We start from the raw sequence: 18,654 nt of genomic DNA on the forward strand, positions 1-18,654 counted from the left end.
TTTCTGTTCTTATTTATTCACTCTCAGACCTTTACTTTGAAAATATGAAGGCCTTAAACACTTTTTAACTTTGAAAAGGCCTCAACGAGCACATAAGGCGATCATGTGGCTGTGACAGTCAGCTGATTATTAATCAGTGAATACTAGAAGACTATTTTTATTGGAAATAATTGGCAAATGTGAGTGAAGCAGCTGACGTCTCACCTGCTGCTCACCTGGACTCAGTGCTCAAAATTAGCCAGAACTGAACAGGTTCTGCTTAATCAGGAACCAAAAACGTAACTGAGCACACGTCAGGGGGACGGACAACGAGCATCAGACTTTGTGCTTCAGTAATGTGTGCAATAAAACACGTTTTAGCAAAATCTTTTTTCAAATACAATTTAAAAACAGATTCCACTCATCTGCATTTCCTGTTAGCTCACACATTAGCTTTGTTTCAAGTTTCACTTCCAGCAGTGAAATTCTGCAGGTCAAAACTGCACATAAGATAAACGAAATCAATTCAATTCAGTTTTATTTATACAGCACCAAATCACAACAACAGTCGCCTCAAGGCGCTGTATATCGTAAGGTAGACCCTACAATAATACATAGAGAGAAAAACCCAACAATCATATGACCCCCATGAGCACTATGAGCAACAGTGGGAAGGAAAAACTCCCTTTTAACAGGAAGAAACCTCCAGCAGAACCAGGCTCAGGGAGGGGCGGGGCCATCTGCTGCGACCGGTTGGGGAGGGGGAAGGAAGACAGAGATTGAATAAAAAAATATATTTTTATTAAAAAAGTAGAGTAAATAAATACAGATTACTGAAAATGCTGTGTGGCAGAGGTGATGGTATATACATGTACGGTGTGTACAGTAACTGTGTAAATGAACAGGCCCATATTTCAGCAGCTTGTAGCTAACTCTCGGATTAGCTAACACATATAGCATTTCTGTGAGTCTTCTGGTCCTTAAAAAACTGCGAAGTATCCAGGTGGTCAGATGTAAGGGGCTCTGTGATTGGTTACAGAGAATTTGCACTGTCGCTTTTTTTCACCTGGGTTATATTTATTTATTCATTTATTTATTTTGTCAGGAAAAAAGAGAAGCTTTCTAAACATCCGGTTTTAAGTCTACATTTTAGAGACATAAATGAGGAGCTTTTCACAAATGTGTTTCTATCTATGGTGTCTTCTTGTTTTTCAATCAAACTGTTTCACTGACTTCTCTTATTGTCTGTGAAGGTTCTCAGTCATCCAGGTCATCGTAGTCTAAGGAGCTTGCAAAGAAAAGCATCTGGACTTCTTTAAGTTGCTTGAAGACGTTTCACCTCTCATCCGAGAAGCTTCTTCAGTTCTAAGGTCAAATGGTGGAGAGTCCCAGATTTAAACCCAGTGGGAGTTTCCCCCCACAGAGGGACAAAGGACCCCCTGATGATCCTCTAATCGCCTGAGCCAAGGTGTGAAACTGGGTGTGGGTCCCAATCAGCCAGAGTTTTGGGTGAGCTCATTGTGAAACCTGGCCCCACCCTATCATGTGATTTCCTGAGGTCAGATGGCCCAGGATGTGAGTGGGCGTTAAGGCGTCTGGGGAGGGAACTCAAAACTGGATTATAGATGGCAGACAGTTGGTGTCGTAAGCCCCGCCTCTGTTCAAAGATGGTCACTCACAGTGGACATAGATGCTTCTTTCACTCCTCTTTCAATCCATCTGTCCTCTCTGTCCAAAATGTGAACGTTGGCATCCTCAACGAGTGACCTTTGTCCTTTAGATGCAGATGAACTCCTGAGTCTTGTCCTGTGGAGGTGGCTCTTCTGTGTTGTGCCATGCGCTTGTGAAGTGGCTGTTTGGTCTCTCCAATGTAGAGGTCTGGGCATTCCTCGCTGCACTGTACAGCAAACACCACATTGTTAAGTCTCTGTTTAGGAGTTTTGTCTTTCGGGTGAACCAGTTTGTGTCTGAGTGTGTTGCTGGGTCTGAAATGCACCGGGATGTCGTGCTTGGAGAAAACCCTCCTGAGTTTCTCTGATACACCGGCTACATAGGGGATGACAATGTTGTTGCGTCTGTCTTTCTTATCCTCCCTCGCTGGTGTCCGATCTTCTTTTCTGTGCCTCTTTGCTGACTTTAAGAACGCCCATTTAGGATAGCCGCACGTTTTGAGTGCTTCCTTTACATGTGTGTGTTCCTTCTTTTTCCCTTCAGGCTTAGAGGGAACATGTTCTGCCTGGTGGTGTAGGGTCCTGATTACTCCAAGTTTGTGTTCCAGAGGGTGATGGGAGTCAAAGAGGAGGTACTGGTCCGTGTGTGACACACACCCAGTTTCACACCTTGGCTCATGTGATTAGAGGATCATCAGGGGTCCTTTTTTCCCTCTGTGGGGGAAACTCCCACTGGGTTTAAATCTGGGACTCTCCACCATTTGACCTTAGAACTGAAGAAGCTTCTCGGATGAGAGGTGAAACGTCTTCAAGCAACTTAAAGAAGTCCAGACGCTTTTCTTTGCAAGCTCCTTTGACAACTTCTCTTATTAAAAAATGTTTTTAAAAAAATTTGTAATCATTTTTTTTTTTTTTTTTGTATAATTCTAACACTCTTTCCTTTTATGTATTATTTGTTTCCTGTCCCTTATTTAGGCACAAATTGTATTGTGTTACTATGACCCTGCTGAAGGCCACAAGCTGAAACGCGTTGGTCAGTTAATTAAGTTGTTCCTCTTTACTTTCAAGTGTGTCTGGACTTCCTGCACCTTGGAAGTAGTGCATTTGTTATTGACCAGATTTCTGGCGTTCTCCGGTTCTGTTTCGCTCAGGTGCTTTCAGCACTTTAAGTCTCTGTTTAGGGTAGGAGGTAAGGGGACAGTATATGTGCTCACCTTCTAATACAGTTGGGTCAGGTATGCTAACTTTGGTGCTCAGGCTGTGGCTGCTTTTAAACATGCCCCCAACAAGAAGGTTGTTTGTGATCAACTCCATTCTTCCTTAGATGATTTCAGCATCTGTGAGAGGTTTCAGTCAGGCTTGTAACACAAGTATGAAATGTGTGTTTTTTTAACAGTATCTTGTTTCCCATGACGTGTGGATGGTGTGATTCACTGTTTTTCGTTGCTTTTGAGCAGTACTGATAAATAAAAGTTGTTCCTTAGCATCATAAATCAGTCCTTTTCCCACTCGCTGTTGTACTTATAAGCTTGTCCTTTCTTGTCAGACGTTCGTTTTGTTGGTGCAGGTCGTAATTTAAAGGTTTAAAATATCGCTCCATTTTTTAATAGTTCACATGCGTGGTCGTCTTCCTCCTTTCTTCTGAAACCCACTGGCTAAACAAACAAGCATGCAGCGCGCTAAAGAGTCTGTGTTGAACACAGGGGCCACAACAGGAGGCACAGCAGGGGCCACAGCAGGGGCCACAACAGGAACCACAGCAGGGGCCACAGCAGGAGGGACAGCAGGGGCCACAGCAGGGGCCACAACAGGAGGCACAGCAGGGGCCACAGCAGGAGGCACAGCAGGGGCCACAGCAGGGGCCACAACAGGAGGCACAGCAGGGGCCACAACAGGAACCACAGCAGGGGCCACAACAGGAGGCACAGCAGGGGCCACAGCAGGAGGCACAGCAGGGGCCACAGCAGGGGCCACAACAGGAGGCACAGCAGGGGCCACAACAGGAGGCACAGCAGGGGCCACAACAGGAGGCACAGCAGGGGCCACAACAGGAGGCACAGCAGGGGCCACAGCAGGAGGCACAGCAGGGGCCACAGCAGGAGGCACAGCAGGGGCCACAGCAGGGGCCACAACAGGAGGCACAGCAGGGGCCACAACAGGAACCACAGCAGGGGCCACAACAGGAACCACAGCAGGGGCCACAACAGGAGGCACAGCAGGGGCCACAGCAGGAGGCACAACAGGGGCCACAAGAGGAGGCACTGGCCCCTGTCTGAAACCACCTGTGATCTTGACATGTTGTCATCTGCTATCCACAGCCTCCCTTTAACTTGTAGTTTTTCAGCTCCTGATGTTTCCTATTAAAATATCAACACCCGCTCAAACAGCTGTGTCCTGTCTCGCTCAGCACCTTGGTTTACCAGCCCGTTCTCACTCCCGGGGCGTAGTATACTGACGTTTTGTCACATCCCACGGCGTTCCTAAGGAATGCGAAAGGTGACCTTTCGTGTTGTTATGGTCCGTGCCGGGTTATGGCTGAATCCCAGTGGAATGACGGTCCCACGGTAATAGATGTTCCAGCCATGTATTCCAGCCCTAAACCTAACCTTATCCATAACCCTAACCAGCAGTTAAATGACGTAAAATAGTGTTTTCCAAAGCGATTTTAGGAAAATGAACGGACATGTGTAGATTGAGTCCAAAGGGTTCTCATGTGTTCTCCTTTTTCCGATGTTGTCATTTAGGAACGTGCTGGGTAACTGAGAGCGTAAAATGTTGACGATTTGTCACCTAGTGTAAAATATCACGCTTAGGGAGTGAGAACGTGTTGGGTTTGCACACACCTTGTGCTTTCTCAAATCTAAGGGGCGCCAACCAAAATTCCTCTTTAAGAAAGAAATGTTTAATAATCACATTCTGTTTCATAAGAACTGTACGGCCTCGGCCAAATCTAAATACTATTGTGGTTTATTCTATTCTCGTGCATATAACCCAAAGTTCCTTTGTTTAACAATTTTCCTACATCTCCACACTCTTTTCCTTCTCTAACCTAACCCTCTCTTGTATCCTTTGTAGCTCTGATATCCACCTGCAGCTTAGCTCTGCAGGATCTGTAGTCTTTGTTTACCATTTACTAATGTTCACGTTTCACTCTCCCCTCAGTATCAGATGTATCAGTAATGATTCAAGAGTCTAAATCATCTACCCAGGGACCCTCTTCCCACTGTCCTAATCTAAGCTTTTCTTGGTGGTGGACTTCCGGAGACGCAGACCCACCACACTGACCCCGGTGAACATCCAGGGAGTGGACATTGAGATAGTGGACTCTTATAGGTACCTGGGTGTTCACCTGAATAATAAACTGGACTGGAGCCACAACACTGATGCTCTTTACAGGAAGGGTCAGAGCAGACTCTACCTGCTGAGGCGGCTGAGGTCATTTGGAGTCCAGGGAGCACTTTTAAAGACCTTCTATGACTCTGTGGTGGCATCTGTCATTTTTTACAGTGTGGTATGTTGGAGCAGCAGTTTATCGGCAGCTGACAGGAAGAGGTTGGATAGACTCATCAGGAAGGCCAGCTCTGTTCTGGGATGCACCCTGGACCCAGTGCAGGTGGTGGGAGACAGAAGGACTCTGGCCAAAATAACATCTCTGATGGACAGAGTCTCCCAGCCCATGCATGCAGATGTTGCTGCAGAGCTGCTTCAGTGACAGACTGCTGCATCCTCGATGCATGAAGGAGCGTTTCCGCTTGTGTGACAATTAAAGGATTATTCTATTCTATTCTTACCTCACTGGTCCCTCTTATTACCACCATTATTGACTCTTTCCTCGGTACTGGGACTGCTCCTCCATTATTGAAAGTTCACTTCCTGTGTCTGCCGGTTTTACTCAGATGACACTCAGCTGTATATTTCTTCCAAACCCAGTTTCAGCCTTCCACCCATCCCCCTCTGTGACTGCCTCATGGAGGTTAAATCATGGCTCTCCTCCTATTTTCTCAAACTCTGTAGTAATAAAACTAAAGTTTGTCAGCACAGCTTCCACTCTAACCAAATCCCACAGGTTGTCCATTGATAGTGACAGCTCCTCCAACCTGCCCTCTCCTCAGGTGTCGTTCCACTTTCTGCTTCAGAATAATGCTGTCATACGTATCCCTAACCTGGGCAATCCCTGCTTGTGTGAGTCACTCCACGTTGCCGTTCCCTCTCGTTCTCTTGGGTCTTCGTCTGCCGTTCACCTGATTGTTCCCTCTGCCCGTCTCGCCACTATGGGGAAGAGTCCCATCTCTTTAAACTGGCTCACCCTCTCTGACACTGACTCCAGTATTGTTGTCCAATGCTGGTTTTTACTACTTGTCTTTTATGCTTGGTACGGTTGGGTTTTATTAGGGCGCCCACAAATAAAATGTATTGAGATACTGAGATTATGACGTGTCATATGAATGTCTCGCTGTGACACTGTGGACAGATCTCTCCTCTTCATGGTTGTGTCTTTGAGCCATTTCAGTGGAAGAACAAACTGACCCACTGAGCTCTGAACGCTGAAAAACAAAACCATCCGTTTTCCCCTCTGTCCTTGACTAATGGCATGACTTAATGATTTGGCTCATTTCTAGGACTTGGACAGGAAACACTGTGACCTATAAACGAACATCTGACTGTGTTTTCACTAAAAGCTCATTAACCTCAGAAATGGCCCACATTAACCTGCAGCAATCAGGTCATATCTGATCCAGATGTTTACTTCTTCTCCGAGTGCAGAGAGTTAATGGATCGGTCAACTCGATAATGCGCCGCCATCCATCGATCAGGCCAACATAAAGAGCCGCAGCCTGACCGAGCCGGCACGCAGAGCCAACTAAGAGAGCTCGAGCCCACATCCAACCGATCCGGTTAGCGTTCAGCCATCATCCGACGGAAATCCTGTTAACGCCACACGGACGTCCTGCCGGCATCCGGCTGCCATCGCAATGAGTCACATCCACTCGAGCAGGAAGTCAGCTCTGTGCCCTCTGGGAGGAAACTGCACTGAGCACCATCACCAGGTTAGGATGTCTAAACTGCTCCACCTGCCTGACCACGCCCCTACACAGAGTGCTCACGCCCAGTCTCACCTGTTTCCTACCGTGGATGTCCCTGACCACGCCCACTACATCATTGGCTCAGTCATCCTGTTGGTAGGGGTAACAGGCATGCTGGGAAACGCTCTGGTCATCTACGTGTTCTGTCGCAGTCGGACGCTGAGGTCGCCCAGCAACCTGCTAGTGGTTAACTTGGCGGCCGCTGACTTCCTGATGTCCTTGACACAGTCTCCGGTCTTCTTTGTGGCCAGCCTGCATCGCCGCTGGGTGTTTGGGGAGCTGGCCTGCGAGCTGTACGCCTTCTGCGGTGCTCTCTTTGGCATCACCTCCATGATAACGCTGACGGCAATTGCGGCGGACCGTTGCCTGGCTATCACGCGTCCTCTGGCGATGCTGGGTGGGGTGAGTCATCAGAGAGTGTTGGTGGTGGTGGCAGTTGTGTGGCTGTACTCTCTGGGCTGGAGTCTGCCGCCGTTCTTCGGGTGGAGCGCCTACGTCCCTGAAGGCCTGCAGACATCCTGCAGCTGGGACTACATGAGCTTTACAGCTGCTGTACGCACTTACACCCTCCTGCTGTTCTCCTTCGTCTTCTTCATCCCGCTCGCTGTCATTGCTGCGTGCTACTTTGCCATTTTCCGGGCAGTGCAGCAGGCGGGGCGGGAGATAGAGCAGCTGAACTGTGGCGAGGTCAACAAGGCATATGAGCGTCTGCGCAGCGAGTGGCGAATGGCTAAGGTGGCTCTGGGAGTAATCCTGCTCTTCATCGTTTCCTGGTCGCCATACTCTGTGGTTGCTCTCACCGCCACCGCCGGCTACGCACACCTGCTGACGCCATACATGAACTCGGTGCCAGCTGTCATCGCCAAGGCCTCTGCCATCCACAACCCCATTATCTATGCCATCACACACCCAAAGTACCGCGCTGCCATTGGTCACCATGTCCCTTTTCTTCGCAGCGTGCTACGGCTGCAGGAGAAGGACCTGCGCTCCTCTTTCAGCTCAAGCGCCACTTCGTCTCGCTGTACCACTTTTACCAGCTCGCCAAAAGGTCGACTTAATGCCGGCGTCAGGACCAATGGCCACCAGGCTCAGAACCGCCTATCCTCAGTGTCTGACAGCAAGTCGTGCTGGATGGAGAGCGATGCCGATGGCGCGAGCAGAAGATCAGAGAGGCAGGCATTCTCAGAGGTCACCGCTAACCCCTTGGACTCCACCACACCGAGGCAGCACGTGGGCCACACCGACGCCAGTTCATCTGACGGCGCCGTGCTCGAGGCCAAACTTCTGCTGCCTCCTCTGTGATGCTGCTCTCATGGTTCTGCTCTTACTGGTCAAAGGTTTTGATCAGATGGAGAGAAGAAATGAGATCAGGGAGTGATGCAGGCCTTTGATGGTGATGACATCACTGTGTTACTCACGGTTACGCAGCTGATTGGAAACTTGAGCGTCATGTGAATATTGATTGATTTTCCTGTGATGTGATCGATTCGGTTTTCTGATTAATTTGTCAATAAAGTTCAGTTCAAGCTAAATTTCTTCAGTTTTTTTTTTTTTTTTTTACCACAGAAACATGATGATGTGTGAGGCGTGATTGAAATTTGAAATCTGCAGCAGTGTTTGAGCATCAATATCTCCAAAGCTTCTAAAGATCAAACCCTGAAATGTTAAAAAAGTTTTTTTTTACCTTCAAATGAACCAGGATGTGTAATGCTCCAAATTATATCCAAAAATAAAAAATGAAAGCCGCCCTGTAAAGTCTCATTATTAAGCACACACTGATAAAGAATCAACTAGTGACAATTTGTGGATGCTATATAAATTAATTTCACGGTACTGTAAAGCATGTAGAAACTCTTTAACATGGCATCTTGAGTCAGAACATTAAGAACATGTTATTTTCATTTGACGTTCATGCTGCACCACAAAAACAAATATCAGCAGATAGTCGCATTCAAATCACTGTAGTCCAATCATCTTCTTGCCCACCTTCTTTGAGCCAATTAGCCTCCACTCTGTGTGGTTTAAATCTGTGTGACTGTCATTAGTGCAGCCCACCTGCTCCTCACCTCCACCTCACAGACGCCTCAGAGCTCTGTTTGAGCCTAGATCGATCGATCGATAGATCAGTAGAGCAGAAAACAAACTGCTTGTCCATTTTCCCCTCCTTTCTTCTTCATCACTTCCTTTCCTCCAAATCTCTTTCCTCTTCTGTCCTTCTTTCCTGTCTCCCTCTGGTGCAGTGGTGCCCCCTGCTGGTCTCCCCTGGCCTCCTGCAGCTTTAATGTCAGCTGTGCCGTTGTTGTTCATGTGAAGCAGCTGTGAATAAAGTTTGAGTGGATTGAATGCAGCCTGCTAATCTGTAAGATTAGCAGTGTGTTCTGTGTTAGCAGATAGCAGATTAGTTCTGTGCTGTTAATCCAGTTTCAGCCATTATGGCGGACAGGAGGACCACAGTCCTGCTCTCAGGTATGTCCAAACTTTCTTCCTCTTTATCGTAGCTTCAGAGTGTGAGGAAAGGGCAGCTCGAGACTCGAGAACCTACAGATGGATTAGTCAGATTACTGAGCTGTTAATCTGAAAACAGTCTGAATCTGTTTCTGGTTTCAGCTGAAATCAATTCAGTTCAATTTTATTTATCTATATAGCTCCAAATCATAACAGCAGTCGCCTCAAGGTGCTTTATATTGTAAGGTAGACCCTACAATAATACATACAGAGTCCATTTTTAAAAATCAGCTTCCTCCTGAGCCGGCCCCAAATCATCTGATCACAGATTGATGTTTGTGAGATTAAACTTTAATCTGAAAGTTTTAATTGGAGGTATTCATACTCCACGTCTGATGGAGTCATGTGACTCAATGTATCAGGTGAACGAAGGCCTGAAATATCAGAGCATGATCAATGGGATCGGGGTCAAATGGCCTGGAAACTAAGTTAATGGACCTTTGTGTGTGTGTGTGTGTATGTGTGGTCAGTGCTGCTGTTTGCGTCTGCGGCGGCGTTCGTGGAGGAGCTCGATGATTCGTGAGTTCAAACTGAATGTTGAATTTAACTGACTTTAGGTTGATGATCAGTAATCACTAATCAGGCTGATTGATCGTCTTTTCAGCTTCATGGAGACAAAAGGCGACGATGAAATCTGGCTCATCAAGGTACAGATGAGTTTACTCTGTGTACTGTGTGTACTTTACTTATTTTTATTTGTACTTATTAATAATAATACTAAACACTACGTGTCTGCAGCAGCTTTCTAAACGTCGTGCTTCACAGAATGCAGCAGCGTTAAAACACAACCGAACAAGAAGAACCAAGAACACGAAAAGCACTGCATGGTCGGGGGGGGGTGATCAATGATCACTGATTAAGAGGTTGTACAGATTGGTAATTGTTTGCCCAGGGTAAAAAAATATGATTAGGATCAAGAACAAAGACTTAATCCAAGTTCAGTTCAAAGAAAGTAGAAATCTGAGGCCACCTGAGCATACCTGCAGATTAACTAACTGAGGGGAAACAGATGCAAGCTAAACAGGTCTGAGGATGGAGCCGAGTGGTACTCCACGTGATAAAGAGCACGTCCGCACTGACTCTGTTTGATAAAAGCACGAAAAACACAGGTGACGTTCCACCTGCATCACAGTCGGGTCCAATCAGAGCAGGGAGATTACCTGAGCCTACAGTCGGGTCCAATCAGAGCAGGGAGATTACCTGAGCCTACAGTCGGGTCCAATCAGAGCAGAGAGATTACCTGATCCTACAGTCGGGTCCAATCAGAGCAGAGAGATTACCTGAGCCTACAGTCGGGTCCAATCAGAGCAGAGAGATTACCTGAGCCTACAGTCGGGTCCAATCAGAGCAGAGAGATTACCTGATCCTACAGTCGGGTCCAATCAGAGCAGAGAGATTACCTGATCCTACAGTCGGGTCCAATCAGAGCAGAGAGATTACCTGATCCTACAGTCGGGTCCAATCAGAGCAGAGAGATTACCTGAGCCTACAGTCGGGTCCAATCAGAGCAGAGAGATTACCTGATCCTACAGTCGGGTCCAATCAGAGCAGGGAGATTTTGCTTTGAAAGCAGAGATAAATCTGATATTGGACGTTAGTAACATCCTCTGAGACTGTATTGCGGTTCATTTCAGAGTACTTGTCATGCAATTGTGTATTTTCTGAGTACTTCTTGAGTGTTTCTGAGTGTTGTCTGCCCCTGTCGTGTCTCGCTGCAGTTTTACACCCCCTGGTGTACATTCTGTAAACAACTGGATCCGGTTTGGCATCAGATTGGATCAGAATTTAGGAGTCTCGGCTCTCCGGTCCACGTCGGCAAATCAGATGCAACTGCCAACACCGGTCAGTCACTGTAAAAATTAAAGCACTGATTTACCAGCAAATTGTTGTCAGTGACTGTCAAAATAAAAGCCCAGAGGTCAGATGTGTTCTCTCTGTCTGAAGGTTTGGCCAAAGAGTTTCGCGTCAGAACGTATCCAGCCATCCTTATGTAAGTCCTCACTGTGACGTCACACACACATCAGATCCACTGACTGAAACCGCAGCTCCAAACACCACAAGGTGTTTCATTTTACACCATCAGATGCACCTCAGTCAGGTGGTATAACAGGCAGAGATACACCATGGTCAGGTGTGACAGGTGTGACAGTGATGCAGGCATGCTGCAGATCTTTAACCAGCTATTTCCTTTTTCCAGGTTAAAGAAGAATATAAAATATAATTATTCAGGCGTGAGAACCAAAGATGGAATAATGGACTTTGCTAATCGGATTGCTGGGTGAGTTTTGACAGCCGACACAAAAAAAGGGAAAATTATGTTTAACATGGCGGTGATGTCACAATGATATCACACTGTCTTATTGCTCAGGCCGCTGGTTCGATCACTAAGTAGTGTGCAGCTCTTCCAGCACGCCATGAGCCGCCATGATGTCATGTTTGTTTATGTAGGAGCCACGTCACCGCTAAAGGTACACACACACACACACACACACACACACACACACACACACACACACACACACACACACACACACAACTGACCTGTGGTGTGTTTCAGGGAAACTACACGTCAGTCGCTGAGCAGCTGATTGTCCACACTTACTTCTTCTCAACCAGCAGAGACGTCCTACCGAAGGTCAGAAAACTCTGTCGTCTGTTGGTCAAACGTGTCCATCACCTGATAGAGCTGACCTTCTCCACATGCTGAGACAAAACTTTAAAAATCCCCCCGATGTCCACAAGGTTTCAAAATGTGGTGGACATCCAGCAGCAGGTGTAATATTTTCCTGGAACGTCAGTGTGTTCCTTTAAAAAGACACGTTTATAATCATCATTCCCACCCTGGAGGAACATGTCTGCATCCAAGTCTGTAGATAATACGGAGCCCCGCAAGGGACATGGGAGAAAAAAAGGTTACAATGAACTTTTGCGAGATCTCTCAAAACTAACTCTAATAATCTGAGTCTGTAGATAATCTGTGTCTTTATCTGTAGATAATCTGCACCTGAGTCTGTAGATAATCTGCGTCTGAGTCTGTAGATAATCTGCACCTGAGTCTGTAGATAATCTGCACCTGAGTCTGTAGATAATCTGCGTCTGAGTCTGTAGATAATCTGCGTCTGAGTCTGTAGATAATCTGCGTCTGAGTCTGTAGATAATCTGCGTCTGAGTCTGTAGATAATCTGCGTCTGTAGATAATCTGCGTCTGTAGATAATCTGCGTCTGAGTCTGTAGATAATACGGAGCCCCGCAAGGGACATGGGAGAAAAAAAAGTTACAATGAACTTTTGCGAGATCTCTCAAAACTAACTCTAATAATCTGAGTCTGTAGATAATCTGTGTCTTTATCTGTAGATAATCTGTGTCTGAGTCTGTAGATAATCTGCATCTGAGTCTGTAGATAATCTGCGTCTGAGTCTGTAGATAATCTGCGTCTGTAGATAATCTGCGTCTGAGTCTGTAGATAATACGGAGCCCCGCAAGGGACATGGGAGAAAAAAAAGTTACAATGAACTTTTGCGAGATCTCTCAAAACTAACTCTAATAATCTGAGTCTGTAGATAATCTGTGTCTGAGTCTGTAGATAATCTGAGTCTGTAGATAATCTGCGTCTGAGTCTGTAGATAATCTGCGTCTGAGTCTGTAGATAATCTGCGTCTGAGTCTGTAGATAATCTGTGTCTTTGTTTCAGGCGGTGTCTCTGTCCACTCTGCCTGCTGTGGTGGTATTTAAAGATGGGACTTACTTCACCTACAGCGGTGAGTTAATTTTGATGAACGGGCCAACAGAACTCTTTCTCGTGGAATATCAAATAACAGCAAAAAAGCTACAGCTCTGCACAAATGTCTTCAGCCACCAAAACTTGTTTGTACAAAAAAAAATTGGAAAATCGTGTTGTACAGCTACAACACAGTAACTTCACACAATAAAGTCTAAGGAGCTTGGAAAGAAAAGCGAATGGACTTCTTTGAGTTGCTTGAAGACGTTTCACCTCTCATCCGAGAAGCTTCTTCAGTTCTAAGGTCAAATGGTGGGGAGTCCCAGATTTAAAGCCAGTGGGAGTTTCCCCCCAAAGAGGGACAAAAGGACCCCCTAATGATCCTCTACCTAATCACATGAGCCGAGGTGTGAAAGCGGGTGTGGGTCCTAATCAGCCAGGGTTTCGGGTGAGCTCATTGTGAAACCTGGCCCCACCCTATCATGTGTCAGCTCTTCTGAGAAAACGCTTCTGTTACAAATGAGACTGACATGGGGAATTCATGCATTTGCTGTGTCCATTTAACCTGACTTAAACAAGCTGCTTACTGTCTTTCAGAGGAACGTGACGGGGACCTGAAGTTGTGGATTAACAGAGAACGGTTCCCAAACTTCTCCCAGATCGACAGCTACACTCTGTATGCCATGGGAGAGACAGGTAACACAGAACACCTGAGTGCACTGTGATGTCATCAGGTACCTTCAGCCAAAGCACTGAACAACTTTGACTTTGGAAACAGACCCATCTGTTCATGGAGTTTCCTGTCAGGGAGACGTTCACCTGAACAATAATGAAACTGGAAGCAGGCGGGTCTGTTTGGGACAAAGCACTGAAATGCCTGGATTTCACTCACTGGTTGCTGATTGGCTCAGGTGCAGTGACTCCGCCTCTGTCCTGCAGGTAAGCTGGTGCTGTTGGCGTTGGTGGAGGAGAAGCACCTGTGTGAAGAAAGTCTCAGGTAACCCCATCTGCTCTCTCTCTGTACCCTCTGTGCAATATTCTGGCGGTTGTGCAGTTACTGTCCCCATCCCTAGTGACCATAGCCCTTCCACCCTTATTTATTTATGATTTTATATTATTGTCCTTGTACACACCCCCTCAATGTTTCTGTAACTCATACACCATGCATATAGTGTACTTATATTACTTATATTGTTTTTTTCCTTTGTATATTGTTTTCTTTGCTTTTGCATCTTTGTGGTCTTGCATTCGAATTGTGCTGTGCAAGCAACTGCACAATGACAATAAAAAGTTCTAAGTATCTAAGTACTCATCTTCCAGGTAAAATTTACCTGTGACTGTGCTCTGAAGCATTTCCTGTCACCTGTTCAGGTATAAGAGTCTGTTGGAAAATGTGGCTGCAGAGCACAGAGAGATCTACAGCAGGTCAGACTTTTATTCTGAAAAGTACAGGAAACAGGGAGCGAACTCCGATCTCATTCCCTCTCTACCTTTCTCCGCCCACTCTTGTCTGACCCCGCCCCTTCAGGGAGATGTACTTCGGCTTCATGGCCGGCTCTGATTACATCAGCGGCCTGGTGATGGGGTGAGTTTTCACCTCTGACATCAGCTTCACTCCTCTGATTGGACGCCTTTGACTTGTCATTGTTTTCAACAGTGAGATCATTGTGCCCACATTCATCGTGGTGAATCTGTCCAATGATGGCTACTTCCTGCCCCCTGGCACTGTGCAAACGGAGCACAACCTGCTGGACTTCCTGGACGGCGTGCTGAACGGCAGCGTGCAGGTGAGTCAGGTGAGGCTCACCTCCAGACAGGAAGCAGCTGCTGGATTCTGAACATCTGTCTGCTCTTTGCCTTAGGGTCACGGAGGAAACGGCGCCCTTCAACGAGTCAGACGCCTCGTTTATGATACCAGAGTGACGCTGGCAGTAAGTCACATCATCATCATCATCATCCTGCTTCCTGTTTAAATAGTCTGACTGTATGTTTCTCGTACACAGCCCGTCTTCAGCCACGCGCCGCTGCTCGGCTGCTTTCTGGTCGCCTTTCCACTTACCATTGGCGCCTGCTTCTGCTACCTGTGCTTTAAGGCCCGCCCCACTGTGGTCGATGAAGATGGCACGCCACCGTTAGCGCCTCCGCTGGGAGGCCACAAAAAAAGCAAGAAGAAGTCAGACTGATGGCAAGGACTACCGAGAGGACCTGAGACCAATCCAGAATCACGGCCTAGCCGAGGACGTTTTCCTCTGATCTGAGACAGCTCGGCCTGAATCCCACAGTGATCGATGAAAAAAGTTCTGTTAAAACAGCTGCGATCAATAAAACAAAAGCAAAGAAAATGTGTTCTATGAAACTTTGTTTCCTTCAGAGTGCAAACACAAACCAGCCTGTGTCCCGCTACAACACAGGTACGCACAGGAAGTACTCAGTGTTACAGTTACAGGTTGGCGGTAAGCTGGTGGAGTGGACACGTGTGTTTGTCGCCTCACCTTTACCCGCCCCGAATATTGTTTTCCTTTGTTGAACACATCCCCAGAACCAGAAGTCTGACATGCCGCCCGAGAAAAGAAGAAGATAAACCTGGTGTAGCCTCTTCCACATGTGAACACGACTACACGGAGGTTGCAGGCAGCAATAGCATGCAGTCCACAGCTCCTGCCTTGAAGCTTAAGAGCCATGACAAAGATCTGACTCTGCTCTTGTTGAGGCTATACAAAAGTTAACTACTAAGGTAGACAGTTTTGATGAACAGCTAAGAGAGGAACTCTGTTATCGCTAAGCTTTTTGAAATGAATGCTGCCGCAAAAGTAAAATTCCAGCACAGGAGAAAGAAGTACCCGGACTTAAGTAAAATGATCTGATGCTGAGAGGTCTGTTTTATCAGACTGCAGAACTCGAGAACACCAAACTGAGGTTTGTAGCATAAACCTATTCGCTGGAATGTTCAAGACTATTCAGCTACACAGCAAAAAGCATTGAACACCGAGCAGGCAAAGTTTCGTGTTTCTCGTGCACGGGAGAGAGCTGGACAAACGCCGTTCCTTCGCTTGACCCCAGTCGCTCTCGTCCGCTCCCTCGTAACACTGCTCTTTATTGAGGTTACGTGAATATGCATAGGTTCATTAACATATGACGTATACATACAAAGAGTACCTTGTCTGTGCGTTGTGCAAGTGTGTGTGTGTGTGGGGGGACTTCCCTAAACCTGCTGGTCTGGAAGTCGAGCAGTTCATCTAAACAAAGGCACTTATACTTAAACAGATATATGTGTGTTTGCTATACCACATATCAGAAGAGAAGATACGACCTCTGTCATGATCCAAAGAGGAGTGTGATCTATGCCAGAACACTCTGGAGAGGAGTGAACGCACCCCCCTCTTCATGCTACACAGTTGTTACAGACCTCCTAGGATGAGACATTCTCTCAATCTACAAACGATTATATACTTCTAAGCATATATAAATACATATTTCTAGGCATAAATGACAATCCAACAATACAAATCTAACACAAACATTTCACACTCTTCTGATCAGCCAAACGCTTCTCTATAGATAACTGCATGATGTTAAAGTTATTCCATGTCACTACGCTTCCTGTAAACTGTAATAACTTGTGTTTATTTGGCTTCATATCTAAGACAGAGACAGACTCCACCCTGGGCTGGGAAACCTTGAGCTCAGGTGTTAGATCCTCGGTGCTGCAGGTAAAAGCATGAGGCTGCCATGTTATATCAGGACATCCCCTGTATGCAGAGGTGGGTAGTAACGAGTTACATTTACTTGAGTAAGTTTTTGAAAAAAATGTACTTTTAAAGTACCTTTTTTGCATGATACTTTTTACTTTTACTTGAGTACATTTGTGAAGAAGAAACGATACTTTTACTCCGCTACATTTGCAAAATTCGACTCGTTACTTTTTAAAAAAATAATTAGTTTAACACATTAGATAACATGCCGTCAGTGGAGTTTCCGGTAACTTTTTTACCAATCAGATGTGGCCATGCAGTCACATGACCAGTTTGAAACTGTGGCGGGCAGAGCGGCCCAAGCGTTTCAAAGTAGCGGACACTAGTGATGGGATTTCCGGCTCTTTTTAGAGAACTGGCTCTTTCGGCTCCCAACCAGCTCTTCAGGTTGTTTTGTTGCTTTAATTAATTAATTAATTAATTATCAACAACAATATAAAATTATGCACAAAAGGAATTAGTAATGTAAAAAAACATGGTTTTCTTTATGTATGTTTATATATAAATATTTATGGGGGCCCCTAGAGACGAAACACGTACAAACTCCAAAACACATTTCTAGCATTAACTGAACTTCCAAAACAGAGCTACCTAGATCACTTAAATTACACAATCGAATTCATATGTCTATTTTTTGTATTAATACACAAACACTCATATATATATATATATATTCAAATAATTAAAAAAAAAAACTTCATTTACCTGTTACTACCACACACCCAATCCGATTGTTGGTACTTCCTGGCTTGTGTAGCCACCAGGTAACAAAAGCTCAACACTGCCCCCTAGCATCCTGGAGCACTTCCGTTGCGTTTTAGAGTTTGTATGTGCTTTGTCTCTAGGGGCCACTGTAAATATACTTTTATTTATTCACTCCACATAAAATACACATAAAAAGAATGTAGCCTCGTGGGCAGTGTAGCCCAGCTGTAAGTAAGCTATTAAGACTCGACTGTACACTGTGTTCGTGTTTTCCTCTGAAACAATAAGTTCTGTTGCAGCAGCCTTTCAACGCCTCTCTCTGTCTCTCGCTAGCAAAGTTGACCCAGACAACAAAGTAAAGCTAGTTTTCAGCTACGAGCCCGACACGAACCCTACGTATCAGCCAGAGGTCCCTTTACTACGGTTCGGAGCCGCGGACCTGTTTTATATACGCGCGGAATAGTTTTCTACACGAGATCGCTGCAAAAAGTGCAGCCTTAGCTAATGTCCACCTACTGTTACTCATTTATATTAAGATTTTAACATCTAGTTGGTGTTGGTATGGAGAGTAACCTTCAGTAATAGTAATAAATCACACAGCAATAGGACATTCATGTAGTTGTAAAACGCATGATAATATATGAAGTAATCCAAAGTATTCAGAATAGTTACTCTCATTGAGTAACGTAACAGAATACGTTACAAAATACATTTTGGGGCATGTAATCTGTAATCTGTAGTGGAATACATTTTAAAAGTAACCTTCCCAACACTGGACGTTACTAACGATCACTGATCAGACAAGCACACTTTGATCAGTTCATATAGATCATAATGTTGAGCTCATACAGCGTTCTGTGTTCTTCATGTGACATTCAGGGTTCAGCTGTGTTTCACTGCTGCTGATTAAAGCTATAAATAAATATATATACAGGTTCTGAATGAAAAGGAAAAAACACTTAGAATGGACATTTACATGATCTGCTCCGCTTTGGTTACTGTGATTATGTTTTCATGAATGGTCGGAAGGCCCGTCACAACGAATTATGGGACGCCATTTTCTCCTCCCTTTTCATAAAGATGGTCCAGTGTCTCCTCTGCTAATAAAGGAAGCATTGAAACTTCTTCCCCTAGTGTATGGACAACTGAAACAGCTCTGACTATAGCTGCAAAACTGAGGAAAACTGACCTTTGGAATCCCAGAGTGGAAAAAAAAAACGTGAAACACACACAGGAAGTAC

The 18,654-nt window shown here is 45.6% G+C and overlaps 2 protein-coding genes across 4 annotated transcripts; both read left to right on the forward strand.

Annotated features, from left to right (window-relative positions):
- Positions 1-6,511: 6,511 nt before the first annotated feature.
- Positions 6,512-8,733, forward strand: opn4.1 (opsin 4.1). Its single transcript, XM_084913011.1, has one exon. The coding sequence runs from the start codon at positions 6,623-6,625 to the stop codon at positions 8,033-8,035; it is 1,413 nt and encodes a 470-aa protein (XP_084769137.1). The 5' UTR covers positions 6,512-6,622; the 3' UTR covers positions 8,036-8,733.
- Positions 8,734-8,793: 60 nt separating this feature from the next.
- Positions 8,794-16,032, forward strand: LOC146368721 (protein disulfide-isomerase tmx3a-like). Of its 3 annotated transcripts, XM_084913012.1 has the most exons (16): positions 9,035-9,199; positions 9,709-9,757; positions 9,843-9,885; positions 10,957-11,080; positions 11,183-11,228; positions 11,436-11,516; positions 11,607-11,706; positions 11,796-11,873; positions 12,930-12,996; positions 13,554-13,652; positions 13,896-13,953; positions 14,328-14,381; positions 14,485-14,541; positions 14,614-14,743; positions 14,819-14,887; positions 14,960-16,032. In XM_084913012.1, the coding sequence occupies exons 1-16, from the start codon at positions 9,166-9,168 to the stop codon at positions 15,137-15,139; spliced, it is 1,269 nt and encodes a 422-aa protein (XP_084769138.1). In that variant the 5' UTR covers positions 9,035-9,165; the 3' UTR covers positions 15,140-16,032. The 3 variants fall into 3 exon arrangements, with proteins under 3 accessions (XP_084769139.1, XP_084769140.1, XP_084769138.1); XM_084913014.1 differs by lacking the exons at positions 14,819-14,887; positions 14,960-16,032 and having other exon boundaries at positions 8,805-9,199; positions 13,735-13,953; positions 14,614-14,727; XM_084913013.1 differs by lacking the exons at positions 14,328-14,381; positions 14,485-14,541; positions 14,614-14,743; positions 14,819-14,887; positions 14,960-16,032 and having other exon boundaries at positions 8,794-9,199; positions 13,735-14,318.
- The last annotated feature ends 2,622 nt before the right edge of the window (positions 16,033-18,654 follow it).

Source organism: Perissodus microlepis, chromosome 18 (assembly GCF_051167445.1).
Source record: "Perissodus microlepis isolate ML-2025 ecotype Zambia chromosome 18, ASM5116744v1, whole genome shotgun sequence".
Taxonomy (NCBI): Eukaryota; Metazoa; Chordata; class Actinopteri; order Cichliformes; family Cichlidae; genus Perissodus; species Perissodus microlepis.